Below are 14,848 nucleotides of genomic sequence, written 5' to 3' on the forward strand. Positions count from 1 at the left end.
TCAATAAATACTGATGAATGTGATCCGGGGGGAGCCCTGGAAAATGTAGGCGACGCGTGGAACCAAACAAAAAGAAAGCACACACACGCGCGCGAAAAATGTAAAAACCGTGCACACCGAACGACGACGACTATGTTGCGACACGCAAAAAACAAAAACAGCACACGCATAACGAAAGAACGAAGGAGCGCGCATGGCCTACTAAAGCGTCCAGGAATACCTCTAATTGCGCTAAACTACTCGTGTCCCTTGTCCACGCGCAGGCACACACTCGTACAGGCAGGCACGCGCGCCGCAAACACCATTCGGACGCATGCGAAAAACCAACACACGCTGCCGGTGCGACCGAAGTTATTCATTCTGAGTCACGTGTACGTTAACTAACGAGAATTGGGCGGTAATGATCGGTGGATGATTTTTAGCGGTACGTTTTAGCCATGATCTACCAAGGTCCTCGGTGCGCTCGACGCGAACCGACTCTCTTCGCCGCGAGGAAAATCTCTCAAAATCTTGTCATCGTGTCTATCGAAATGATCGATGATCAATGTCGCTAATTTTTCGGGCAAATTTAAAGTTTGGCGGCGGTGCGAAGGAAGTGGGAGGAGCCAGTGAGTCGGCAGCACCTATGGGAACTGGTGGGAGGATCCAACAGTGAAATAGGACGAATGGAAGAACGGTGGGCGGGCGTGTCGCGTGAACAGGAGCCAATGGAGAAGCTGTGGGCGGAGCTAAGAACGTTTCGGAGCCCGTGAAAAATCGCGGGAGGAGTGAAAATTTGTGGGAGTGTCCAAGGAGCAACGACAGAGATTGATTTAGGCACTGTGATGAGTCCGAAAACCGCGAATTACACGACGAAACCGAATTTTCTAGTTCGAGAGCCGGTGTGCCGAGCGCGATCGAGGATCCATCAGCAAAAAGATCGGCGATACAGCTGGATGATTTCTCGCCGGCGATGCTCGCAAATGAAACGAGGTGGAGGGGTGGCTGCTTAAGTGATGACCAGTGAACGACTATCATTTGTACACTCGCATTCAGAATGACTAACCTCGTGATTAGGTCATGTTAGTCACCTCTGCGTGATCTCGGTGCGCGTAATGCTGTGCTCCTGTCGCTTCTCGATCCGACGATTCACCAGCCTGACATTAACAATTTCGCCAGCGTTATTGGGGACAGGGGGCGGAGAGGGGGTGAGAGTTGTGGGACGGTCAGGGGGGCGTGGTCTCTAGGTGTCTACCGTGCACCCGGTGCAACAACGGAAGGTTGTAACTGTCTTTTTCAACGATTTAACCGGTCGATCGACGGAGAAACACATCCGATCACGACAATGCCAATGAAGCTGCGTTCGTTTGTTAGTCACTCGTACGCCGTTTAGTTAGTTGAAACAGGAAAATGTTAGTAGCGGCGAGAAGATCGAAAGCTAGTCAAGATTCGCGTTGCTTTTTTCTTTCCTTTTTCTTTATTTTTTTTCTTCTGTTTTTGCTTTGTTTTAGAAAGGGAGAAGAGCGTAGAGTTAATCGGTTACGAGTCTCTCGATAGTTCGAGGAGAGAAAGACACTTACAGACAGGAGTCAACCAGCTGATTATTTGACATACCAGCTGATTTTTGGTCTCTTGCCGCTCAGCAGTCGAAGGCGTCTCCTGAAACAAACCAGACGAATCGGTAAACAAATGTTTGGCAAACGGTGATCAAATTCGCGGGAAAAATACGGTTCTATTCGACCGTGTCGAAGAAAAGAAATCGTTCCTTAATCGACCGATCCGCGAACGCAAATTCCATCTCGCGCCGGTAAAAAAGGCGGCCCCGCGAAGTTTCGATTAACGCCCCGTGGTCCTCGATCCCCCTACTTTTTTGCAGTCGGCTCGCGGGATACGTTAATTAATTTCATCAGTTTCGCGTAGTTAGCGCGAGGCTGTATCGCGTCCTCGGCACCTCGCGTAATCACAGCATTAAAATATAAAACGAGCAGAAGAGTTTAATTAATTTGCTGCCTCGTCGCTCTTTTATCGCGCGGTTCGATTGCCTCGCGCGCGCACATGCACGCACGGCAGAGAGGCTCCTGCCACACACGCTCGAAACTAGGAACATAAAAGGATGACACAGATCCGACCGAGAGAAGCTTCGCTAACGAATTCGCCCGGCGCGCGGCGCAAGCACCACGGAATTTCGCAGTCTCCTAAAGGGATTCGGCTGCTCCCTGTCCACGGACCCAGCGCTGTCCGTTTCCACTTATTGCAAGGACTCGCATAATTGTTCGCCGCTTGCTGTATGGAATTACCGTCCGGAACCCGGTCAACTTTCGTTCCCACCGCGCTACGCGAAAACTAATCCAAGGCTGGACATCGAAACAGAAACTCGGAATTGATTGTCCCGGTGTAAAATGAATATTAAAGCTCGCCTGCGGTCGTCGCCGGCCGTTAATCACCCTCGCGTTAAGTGCCCGAACTGGGTCCGCGTGATCTTTCCTTTTTCTCCTTTTTTTTTTGGAAACTGTTCTCCTTGGCAATCTATCTCCCGGCCATTTGCATTTTGTCTTCGTCGGGGCGGCGTGACATTTCGCTCGGAGGCAATTGAACCGGTTGAAGATCCTTTCCCTGTATCCGGAAGGCGGGGGAGGGAAACCATTTCTCAATTCCGTTACGAACATTGTGTTAGGAAACCGTCCGGGCTTCTATTTCGATAATACCGTTCCCCCCGGTCGCTAACACCGTGCTCTGTCCGAAATTTCGAACGTCGGTCCCTGAAATCGATTGCGCGTGTGTAGCCAGAAAATCCATATCAACTGTTCTCCGCGTGCACACTCTCTATTGTTCCACAAACCGGGAAAATTTGGAGGCGAGCTGCGGTCGACGGCTTCCGAACATCGTCTGAGCATGATTCTCCCCCCAGGTTTTCGTGCGAGCCGGATAGACAGACGGGAGGGAACGATTCTCGATGAGAAAGGGTTAAAGAGGCGGCAAAACGGCGCGTATCCGTCCCCGCGCGTAATAATCCCGGTAACGTCGATGAGAACACGGCTCTCTGTACCAGTGACATCGATTTCTTCTCCTCCTCCCCGGGCCCGTTTGAATCCAGGTCGAAAGCGCAATAAGAGTGCCATAACTTAAACAAATAACCTCGGTGTTCCCCGTCCCTTTTTCCCATCTTGCCCGTCTGTCTCCCCGAGTGGAAATTTTGCGCTCCCGGTGTTTGCCATTGTCGCGATCTTTTTTTCTCCACGGCCGTTGAATTCGACCGCTGGCCTCGTCGAGCTCACTTAATAATTTCAATGAAGAATCGGAAAGAGAGAGAGCCGCCCTCTCTCTCTCCCTCTCTCTCTCTCTCTCTCTTTCTCTCGCGCTCTGTCCCTCTACTTCTCTCGCTCGTTGCACCCGGAGTTCTATAGGCGCGACGAACTCTGCTCGCTGCACTTTGCACGCTGAGAGTCACCTGAAATCGCGGGAACCATCTTTATTTTTTTCTTTTTTTTCAAGCGCGAAGGGAACGGGTGGTTCGTTCGAGGGGGTCCTCGAGCAGAAAATGTCCCCGATGCTGGAATTCAATTTTCAGTTAAACGCTGTAACCCTTCGCCGGCGGACATTTTTTCCCAGCATTAATCCCCGGCCCCGAGCGCGTTGAATTATTGTCGGAATATCGAACCGACACGGCCGGCACTCGCTCGTTTGCACCGCCTGTGCATCTGTCTACGATCGTTCGCGAGAGCCAGAAATCGGCGATCTCGACGCGGTACGGTAACTCGAGGATATTTCGACAACCTGGAAACGTTTAATCGCGAAATTGTGTATTTTTAGAAAACGTTGCCGCTGATTCAAATATAACAAAACTCAGTGTCATAGAATAAGTATTATTGCTCTTAATATTCCATTTCTATTCTATTCCGATGAGGATAAATATACCTGAAACGAACCCTCAGAAATTGATTTATCAACCGACACCTGTTCCATAGCGAAAACGTCCGCGTTTGAGCTCCGGTTGCTATCGTATTTATTTTTTGACAATTATTCTTCCACCCTTTCAATTATATATTTTAAATATCTTCCATCTAATAATTGTGTTCGCTGTTCGCGTTAACCTATCGTCGAACTATTTTCATAATTATTATCACTAAGTCGTGTAAAAGAAGTGATTATAAATCGACAGTCTAAGTAACTACAATTAAACGCATAACGAAAGAGGAGAACGGAGAAAGAAAGTGGTCATTGAAAATTAAGCACGCGTAGATTGTCGAAATGTCGCGCTGTCCGTCGTACGTCGATCATTCTTATCAACGACGGAGCATCCCTCGGACGGATGAAAAACCGTCTCCGACGGAAATCAGCCTCGCGGTTCTGGAGGCTGCGAGATGCACGCGCCGAAGAGACGGTTCTCGCCGGCGGGTTATTCGCCAGGATAAAAAAAAAGGCGAGGGCGGGGAGAGGGGAGGAGGGGGGTATCCGAATTCGTTCCGACGTGTAAAAAATCTAATATGCCGGAGACTATTACGGGACAAAGCTCCGGGCGACGTTGGCCCAGATTTTCGGCTGCGCGGACCCTCTGAAAAGCTCAAAAGCGTTCTCACGCCTGCGACGCTGTTCTTCCGAAATGAAAAATTGCTCGACGAACGCCGCCAGCCCCTTTTACAATCAATTCCGGCCCGGGAAATATTAGCCTGCATCGGGTCGGAGGCCCTGTACCGTCGCTTAATTAACGGGGACGCCGACTCGAAACGCTGATTTCCACCAATATGGCCGTCGATCCCGCCGAACCCGTCCTCCCTCTCTTTGACTATCTCACGCAAATTAAATTCTCCGCGAATCAATATTTCGCCGTCTCCGCCGTCCGCCGCGACTTGTCCCGCGCGTTTCTTTGCACCTCGTCCGTAAGACTCTATTCCCGGTTCGCCTTGCTACGCGAGATTTCGCGTAGCCTTGCGCAGCTTCCTCGCTTTTCCGGTCGAATTACCAAGATATTCGATGGTCCCGACCAGTCTTTAATTCAATTTAATTTAATTTATTTAGCATAAAATGCCCTTCAACTTTTCTATAGAATTTCAACATAATAATAACAGCACTGGAAATATAGTAATAATAACGGAAAAATCGCAAGAATGAAAATGAGAACAATATAACCACAATATACAGAGCAAACACAGCTTCCGATAGCCGAAGAGCTTCCGATAAGATCATTGACTTTTAAATTCGTTAAAATCATCAAGAAGTCAATGCAGTCCGGCGCGAGCGTCAGCGACGATCTTATTCGCCCGGTTAAATTCCCACGATTTTCCGTCGACGAGCGAACCGTTTCGAGCGGATAAACGTTCCGCGGGCGGGGGCGATTTTTTTCAGGGAACCAAAATTGATTGCAGAGTCGCCGGAGCCTTCTGGGCCGCAGCCAAATTGCTCGGAAGATTAATTTTCGAGCTCCAGGTGAAAAACAGCGACGCCCGCGGCGTCGACGGTCGTCTTCGCTTTCAATTTCGCCGGGGGGATCCCCGGTTGCTTAATTTATCGATTCGATTCTCGAAGTTCGGCGATATCCGGCGTTTGGCTTCCCGGGTTGCTCCCCGTGGTCCACGAGGACAGGCTCGCCGAATTCGCCGCCGGATAGGCGGCGATCCATAGGCTACTCTCTTCTCGGAAACGTTCTCTAGGGCCGCGCAGTTTCCGCGAGTTCGTCCCACAGTTTGCGACTTCATCCGCTTGGGGAACTTCGCCGCCTATTCTCCGCGCGTTTTCCGAAAATTTCGCGAATTTCGGCCGCGCGCCGCGCCTCGCCGTTCCGCGGAATATCAACGAGCTCGTGCTACGGAAATCCCGGGGAACCCGAGGCTCCCGTGTTCAACGGGAATTCGAATCGCGTTTTTGTCGGCGGCCTCTCGCCGGGAGAGAATCAGGGAACGCTGAAAAACGATGGGAACAATTCCGAACCGTTCTCCGGGCTCCGGAGTGCCGCGAAAGTATGGTCGTTTGCCGGTAGAACGATGGAAAACTTACGAAAAACGCGTAAATTGCCGGCACCGGAAAATCTGCCACTCCGGGCTTCGAATGGCCGTAACTTTGAAACACAGCGATTCATTGCGAACTTCTGGCCGCCATCTTGTCGGCGAGACTCGACACTTTGAACCCGTGTATAGGAATCCATAAAAAGTATTCGTTTGACAAGCGTAGAAATCGATTCAAACTGATAGAACAAATGCGCGATCTGCTCGACGAAGTTTATCTCCGATTTCGTTATAATTAGAGATATTCTCGTTATAATTAGTATGTTTAACCATGATTCGACCAAGGGACATTGCAAATATTTGATTTATATATTTCGAGATACGTCGTAAAATATTTTGTCAAAGCGAAGAATCGACATGCGAATTGCTACTTTTTCAAGCACGATAATACAACTGCTCGCTGCGAAGAAAAAAAAAAGTGCCCATTGTGAAACCACTTGAATATAAGTCACATTCGCCGGTTACCAGGTTAATTGCCAATTTCGTTCTCCTCTCGAAATGTTAATTCCCCAACGAAGCGATGTCGCTACGCATTGTTCTCCTCTCCTTGAAATGTTAATTCCCCTATAAAACGATGCTAGGCCGCGCATCATTTTCCCGTGTTTGAAATGTTAATTCCCCTACGAGACAAATATACGAGCCGAGCTTTAGCAGGCCTCGATTTTTATCTTTTTCCGCTCGATCAATTTTCGCAGGGTCTTCGTCAGCCAGTCGGAGCGCGCCGGTGGATCGCGCGGAGGATCCGCCGCGGCCGGAAACGGCGCGGGTTGCCCCGGGAACCGGAGGAATTCTTTTTGCTCCTCGATCGTTCCGGCAGAGGTGTCGCAATTTTATCAGAATCGACGTATCCCGCGGCAGGAATGTCTTTCGGCCGGTTCATCGGAGACAGGCGCATAAACGCACGCACGCACGCGGCGCATCGCGCCACTCCCGCTGCACCAGCGTTGCACCTCCGCCCCGCCGCACCCCGCAGCGGCGCGGGGATTCGCATTCAAAGCAGGAATGTCGAACGCGTGCCCTGGAACGCACCCGACCTCTCCCGCCTCTTCATTTTCCTCGTCCCCTTGATCGCGCGGAAATCTCATTGACGATAATGCGATCCTCCAGCTCCTCTTCCGCCCTCGTTCCACGTGCTCTCCCCCGCCCCGCGCGCCCCTTGCTGCACCCACACCGCCGCACCACCCACGACTCTTCTGCTCGCGAATTCCGCATCCGGAGACTCTTTCTTCGAGGGCTTTCAGCCGGCCGTTTTCAATGCGTTTCGCGGCCGATATCGCGCGGCCCTCGCGATCCGCGGATCAAGATCCATTCGGGCGTTTTCCTTTTTTCGTTTTCTTTTTTTATTTTCGGCACCTCCGGCGCCGATGGGCCGGAACAGCGGCCCTGATTAAGCTAAGAGTACCTATCGTGGAACGCTTTTCACTTGGCGTTAGATCATCGTCGGCGTTCATTACGATCGAGAAGCGTTGAATATTTATAGTATTGCTCGATGAATCGACGTTTCTAGATAACGAAACGATGACTATTCAATAGTCATCTGATACGAACAGAAAATAATACCGCTCAGCAATTTTCAGTTGTTTACACGTCGGTGTTTTGATACAATAATTAAGGACAGAAAGATGTTGTTACGTGACAGTATCTCTGCGAGCGAATTTACAAAGAACAAATCTCAAAAATATTGCTAGAATTTTTATATTCGCTTTCGTGTGCTCTACGTATTTTGTATCGCATCGTTTGCGCTGCAGTTTCATGAAGAACTCGCAAATCAGCGGTGTTTCATAACAGGTGCACGCGGTAAATTCGCGCTCAGATTGCGCAGAAAATTGACAATTCACACGATCGACAATATTGTATATTAACATAATTGTGTCCCAGAATTACTGCAATTCGAACATTTCTTTGTCGCGCAGAAGGTATATAAATCATCGATCGAGTAAATAGCAGGGAAGAGGCGCGACTCGTCGCGCGTAGAGTGCATGTTGTTAGCTGAGAAAACGTCGTCCTGGCGAGGACAATGTTTCAACGCTTTATTGTCGCTCGGGTAAGCGTGTGTGCAAATGTTTGCATCGTTCGATGATTGGTTCGCCGGGTGTTCTTTAGCGAGTGATGCAAACATCGTTGCATAATCTTCGTTTTCCTGGTTCGATAAGAGGCCGGGAACGTCAATGACGTCGACTTACGCTACGGGATTCGACGAAGAAGACATTCGGGACTAAATCGAATTCTACTAAAAGATAACGCGGAACTTCCGTTCTCTTCTCGGTTTCCGACCGCCGATGCGGAATCGGCGTTGCAGCGAACGCGGCTGCAACGGACGATCGAATTATTAGAGCGATAACGCGCGTGTATTAAATATCAAGCTTGATTCTGTTACCGTCGGAACGAGTCGTTCCGTTTTTGTCGAGAGGTTTTACGTGCTCTAAAAATAGATATAAATCGCGAGAATATTGGGAGGAGCGTCCCGGTCGCGTCGACTCGGCGAAATGAAACGGATGTCCGCCGCGCGGTTTTCGGCACATTTTGTATTATTATTACGATCTAAGCTGTGAGACATCAAGTACAGTAATGTCTCTCTAATTGACGCTCAGATTGTGCAGAAGAATGGACAATTTTTGGAACAGGAGATGCGATTATTCGAGTCTCGCGGCTCCTTTTTATAAACGTTGACAATCGGTAACCATAAAAAACGAGCCACAACGCTTAAATAATCGCATCTGCTCTTCCCAAATTGTCCATTTTTGTGGACAATCTCAGCGTCAATTAGAGAGACATTACTGTAATTATATTACTTGAAAATCGATCGAAACCCGTCGAAAGAGTGAACGGGTTAGGAAAGAATGCAGGCGTGTCCGAGCGGTTGGCCCGTGGAAAATGAGTCACCGATCCGTTTATGCCAGCTGAATCAGACTCCTTATCCTTATCATTCCGCTGCGAGTACGACGATACCGTTGGCACGTAAGTACGAGCGATCGCGACACGTTCGCAGCGTTCGAAAAATCGCTGGAAAAATATCCGGCCGGCGGAGGAGCGAAAAGTGAAGCGGCGCGGAACCAGGCGAACAATAAATTCCCCGTGAAAAAAAAGGAGAACGCGTGGGCGGTCTATTTGTATCGGGCCGGCGGTCAAAGCGTTGAAAATTGAAATTCCATAAAGTTTTGATGTCTCCCGCCTGCCGCGGCACGAAGTTTCACGCGGCAGCCATTTACCTCCGGCTGACCAGATTCGCGCGGTCCGGTGCAACGCGGTGTAACGGCGCGCGGCGGGTGCAACGCGTGCAACTTACGCAAGTGCATACATTACACGCGGCGCGAACCGTCGGGCGCGTGAGAACCCGCGTCGCTGTTCCTGCGGGTATATCTCTTCATCTTCATCGTCCGCCATCGGCGACCGTGTGCAGGACTCTCTTTCTCTCTCTCTCTCTCTCTCTCTCTCTCTCTCTCTCTCGCCCGCGATTCTCCGTTTAAATAATTAATTAGCCCCGACGTTTGTTGTTGCCGAATCGAGCGCGGGCCGCGGCCCAGTTCCAGCTCGAAGGCGCTTTGTTGTTCCACGCCGTGCACGGCACTGATACCGCGGAAATAATACGCCTCGTTGCGCGTTACTATACACTCCGGACAATTCCATAACCGAGCATGTTCCGCAGGAGTTCGTCAAATAAATACGGAGCTTAGGGGGAATTCGTTGCGGCCGCGTAGCTTTCGGCCGCTGTTATTGTTCCGGCCGCCTGTAACTTCGATGGGAATAGTTGTCGTCGCTTGGAAAAATACGGGAAAATCGCTCGAATTATATATCGGATAACAAGCGTGGCGAGTTTCGAATTATAGCACTCGCGACGTGTTTCTCTCGGAAAATTCTTAAAGGTGCTTCGTATTAGGTAATTATGATCGACTCCAGGCCGCGCGATTCATTACGCGCGCCGCGCGGACAATTTAATTTAAGCTCGACTCTGCGCGAGAAATTATCACAAAATGAAATTATGTATTATTTGAATATGATACGGAATATTAATTGAATATGTTAAATGAAATGTGCGTTCGTATAAAATGGACACTATTCCATAAACGACGAATCCTTTGACGTTTCGAAAAGATCGCCTCGGAAAGGGTCTCGCGATACTTTGATCCAAAAATAATCAGCAATTAGAAGGTATAATTAGCAAGAAGAAGAAGAAGCAAAGACTTCGTCCACGGGGACTGCGAGCCTCTGATTTAACAAACGAAACCTGAGAAAATCTCGAGCCGAGCCGAGGGTGCCCGAAAGATCCGCGGGAAATCATCGGAGCCTCGACAAACGCGACGCGGGGGTGGATTAGCATTATAACGAGGCGATTCAAGGATAAACTTTCTCGCTACGAGAGGGCGTGGAAGGGAGGGAGAGGGACGGTTTCGCGGCGTAAAATGTGTAAATTGCGGGCAAGTTCGAGTCGCACGTTCTAATTCGAGCGGCGCCGGGCCGTCGTCGACCGGATATAAGTTAACCCTTAAAAGGGGTTGTCTAACTTATCTCCGCTTAGGGAAACAAGATTACCACATCCCTTAGCCCAAAGTAGCGGCGGTCTTAATTAGTTTCAAGAGCGGCCGGAGGAGCGGCGAGGCTTTATGGGAACCCGGCGCGTGTGAAAATTCATTTAAAACCGTAGTCGCCGAGGCGCGCCGTTGGAACGACGGCGAAGCCCGTGGACAGGTGCCGACGATCCGACGACGGGCACCGGTGTGCGTCGGCACGGGGGTCACGTGGCCTTTGCTGCGAGGACCAAAGGTCCGGGATATGGAAAATTGAACGATCAATTTTCCACGGGGGCCGGCGCGCCGATAAATCGCAGCCGCGTAAGTTCCGCGTTTAACGCGAATGATCCTCTGCCCGGCACCGGGATCTCGTTTTAATTGGCCCGTTTATCCCGTCCGAGCTTCGATATTATCCTGTACAGAACGTTGCGTAACGACAGCCCATAATCTTGGCTCGATCCTAGAAATTCAATGCGAACAGAGGAGCCAAGGGTAAAACACAGTTGTTCGAGATATTTTAATGGAACGTTAATTGCTAACGAAAATTCGTTCATAGTTATGTTAAGGATAATGCTCTAATTGTAAACTATAAACACGTGATTATATAAAAATATCGGGTAATTTATCGCTTTGATTGTAATCTTTGCTTTTATCACTCGTTGTCGACGAGGGAAAATTTATTTTACTATAATGGACCAGTCGAAATTCTATTTAGAACGATCGTAATAATTACCGTCGAGGTTAGGTCGAGATCAGGTCAGATTTATTTCAGGCGATCTTAAATAGTTACTGGCGAGTGGAAATGTATTTCTATTACATAGTATTGTATTTTTAGGGCACTCTCGGCAAGCAGTTTCTCTCGGCAAGTCAATTCCTCCGAATTAATTAGAATAATTCTAAAATGTACGAAATTTATGAATACGTTTCACAAGCATTTTAACCGAAATGGTAGGAGAAGTATTATATATTTTTTTTGCAAAGGGTAAAATTGCCATTTCCTTGGGACGTGTGTGCATGTCGTCCACGGCTAAGTGGTTAATGCTCGATGCGTTCAGCGTTAATGAATCAGGATCTCCGCCGCCGGCTTCAAAATGTGTACACAGATTCGACATGAGTTTTCCAAGGGAAATTAAACCATAACGGACGCGTCCGCAGGTATCGGGGACAGAATCGATTCGCCGATTCTGTACGACTTCTTTCCGCCGACGTTCCGCGCACGATTCTCCGGTTCTAACGCCGTTTCCCCGGGTGGAAACCGCCGCGTCTCAGGAAGTCGGAAACCTGTTTAACGCCGCGAAGTAGCCGGACAAACCGTATTACCGTGGCCGTTTAGAAATCCGCCGACGCTGCGGGACGAACGCCGACTTTAATGAATATGTATTGCCGCTCGCGGCTTCGCCGCGGCCGATCCCGGGCCGCGATAACCGGAACGAACGACTTCCGAAAAACTCGGCGAGCCGAAAACCGTGCGCGGGATCCGCTAATTACCGTCTCGCGGCCCGTCCATTGCCCTTCGTCACGCGCCACCCGCGACAAGCGTACGCGCCGGAAATACAGTAATTTTCACCGAATTCGGAGGTCGGAATTGAAATCGGCAGATCCGAGGATTCTAAGTTGCGATTACTTCGGGCATCGGTTTTATGGAAACTCGGGGCAATTCGGAGGCCACGTGACACGATTCGAAGGCAATTCGAAAGCAATTCGAAGACAATTCGAAGGCAATTCGGAGATAATTCGAAGGCAATTCGGAGATAATTCGAAGACAATTCGAAGGCAATTCGAAGGCAATTCGGAGGCAATTCGGAGGCAATTCGGAGGCAATTCGGAGGCCACTTGACACGATTCGAAGGCAATTTGGAGGCCACGTGACACGATTCGAAGAATTCGAAGGCAATTCGAAAGCAATTCGAAGACAATTCGAAGGCAATTCGAAAGCAATTCGAAGACAATTCGAAGGCAATTTGGAGATAATTCGAAGGCAATTCGGAGATAATTCGAAGACAATTCGAAGGCAATTCGAAGGCAATTCGAAGGTAATTCGAAGGCAATTCGGAGGCCACATGACACGATTCGAAGGCAATTCAAAGGCCACGTGACACGATTCGAAGGTAATTCGAAGGCAACATGACACGATTCGAAGGCAATTCGGAGACCACATGACACGATCACGGCGAATCATAGATCTTAAAGTTTAACAATTTTCCTCGAGTCTATAGAACGCATTTTCACAATGTTTTCTTCCCATAGACACATAAATCCCATACAGAACGGTTCAATAAACGCACTAACTCCTGTTTCCTGTAATCATTGCGGTCAATTTTTATTTCGCAGCAAAGATCCCGCAGTTTATCTATTAGGATGATAATCGTACTCGAATATTTTGCAAATTCCTTCAATATATTTAACCGTTTTCCGTTTCTGCTCTTCATATTCGAACACATGAACACATTTGTCACAATAAAAAATAATAATAAATATATATAATAACAATAATTCAGTCTCGCGATTATTCTCGAGTAGAACACGCCGGCGCCTGCTGTTTTCCATGGTCGGTGGTTCCAGTGTCAATTACGGTAAAAGGAGACCGGTTAACCACAAACGAACTCGAAGCGGCAATTCGTCCGAGCGTTGAAATTTTCCGAAGATCCCAGGGGCCCGTGGAGGACAGGCAATAATCAGGAGGAGGAGAGAGGAGAGCGGCGGCGGTTACCATGATCCATCGAGACGCAATACGGTCGGTCCTCCAAAACTCCCATTAGAACGTAATTAATTCGGAAAAGTGGGCCGTCGGATGCCGAGTGAAAAGAGTATCCAGCTTGCGGGACATCGATCAAATCGGCGAGGAACGCTCGAGTGGCACTCGGAGACGAGCGCCGCGGTTGGAGGAGGGGCGACGATGATGATGATGATGATACCGATTATATATCCGCGATATCGGCGCGAGCCGCGGGGTGAAATTGCTCCCCGAGGGTGATCCATCCCCCAGGCCATTCGTTACGGCCAACTTTGTAATCCTCCTGCCTCCTCCTCCACCCCCTCCTCCTCTTCCTCTTCTTCTTCTCTTCTACTTCTTCTTCTTCTTCTTCTTCTTCTCCGTCTAGTTCTCCGCAGAGCGAGAATCCATCCCTCCGCGCGGAAAGTCACTCTTGGCGGAAACTTTTCCACGAGGTCATTCGTCTCCGTTTCGAGCGGAAACTCCGAAACGGCGACGGTTTAAATCGACGAACGACCGATTCATTCGTCGCCGCGCCGTGCCGCGCCGCGAGGCGAGACGAGGCGAAGGCACAAGGCACAGCCCTGCACGTGCCTCGAATTATCGAGTTTTCGTGGCTGTTAGTCAAGGTCCATCGATCGACCGCTCCACCTGCACTTTAAGAGCCCTGCACGAAATTGTTGGCATTTGCCTCGTTACGATCGATTTTCGAGACCGAGCGGTATACACGGTTGCATAACCGACGGCGAGCACGACGGCGGACGCCGCGGGGGTGCGGGCGAAGGGGAGGAGAGGAGGAGAGTTCTCGACGTCGCGCGGCACCACGGCCTCTTGGAAACGTATTCACCCCTTAACACCCCTTTCACTGCGCCGAACGACCCCTTCGAATATCCACGGGGGCTGCCGCTGCGACCCTCCCTCGCTTTCAGAAAATGAAACCTGTAGAAATCTCCGTTTATCCGCGGGTTTTCAATCTGCCCGCTTCAAAGACCGAACATGCCTGCTAACCACGTTCCTCGAGAATTAATTATTCACGTTTCAACGGGAGGAGGCGGCGGCGGCGGGCGGAACGGTGTCAGCCAGTGGACAGCTGTCGAAGATGGGACTCGATCGGAGAATCTATTTTGCGAGATTTGTCGGCCAGGATCGAGCGACGTGTCCCCCGATGCACGGGGAGAACGCGCGTGGGCGAGACCGGCCTCGGAACTCGCGCAAAACTCGTCGACGTTTAACGTAAATATAGTTTTCTTCGCAGTAGGACAGGTATCGTAGGACAGAAGCCGAATCGTTACTTTCGCGAGGCGGAAAATCGTTGAACAGCGTCGGACGACTCTGGGTACAGTAACGTCTCCCTTACTGACGCTCAGATTGTCCACTAAAATGGATAATTTTGGAAAAGAAGATACGATTGTTCGAGCCTTGTTACTCGTTTTTTATGGTTATCGTTTTGCCGCGAATTTTCTCATTGCGAATGCAACGCGCTCTTTTCTTTCTCTTTTTATATGTTTTTTTCTACTACAGTAAATTCTCCCTGTTTTCACTCGTCGAAAACAGCTAACTGGTTAAGAAGAATATAATTTGATATTCTAATAAAATTATTCTATTATTCTTATATATTTTATATACTACTCTACTATTCTATTATACTA

At 49.4% G+C, this 14,848-nt stretch overlaps 1 protein-coding gene across 10 annotated transcripts in view; it reads right to left on the bottom strand.

Moving 5' to 3' along the window:
• Positions 1–14,848, bottom strand: part of p120ctn (adherens junction protein p120) — a 64,764-nt gene that overhangs the window by 18,541 nt on the left and 31,375 nt on the right. For 5 of the 10 annotated variants that reach the window (XM_033487090.2, XM_033487094.2, XM_033487092.2 and 2 more), the window contains exons 2-3: positions 1,560–1,638; positions 1,071–1,136 (exon numbers count right to left, since the gene is read on the bottom strand). In XM_033487090.2, coding sequence (XP_033342981.1) covers positions 1,071–1,136; positions 1,560–1,591 — 98 coding nt within the window. In that variant the 5' untranslated portion in view covers positions 1,592–1,638. Of the gene's footprint in view, positions 1–1,045; positions 1,137–1,559; positions 1,639–14,848 lie in introns of those variants that run through there. The other 5 variants (XM_076518933.1, XM_033487098.2, XM_076518934.1 and 2 more) reach the window with 5 other exon arrangements.

Source organism: Megalopta genalis, chromosome 2 (genome assembly GCF_051020955.1).
Source record: "Megalopta genalis isolate 19385.01 chromosome 2, iyMegGena1_principal, whole genome shotgun sequence".
Lineage (NCBI taxonomy): Eukaryota > Metazoa > Arthropoda > Insecta > Hymenoptera > Halictidae > Megalopta > Megalopta genalis.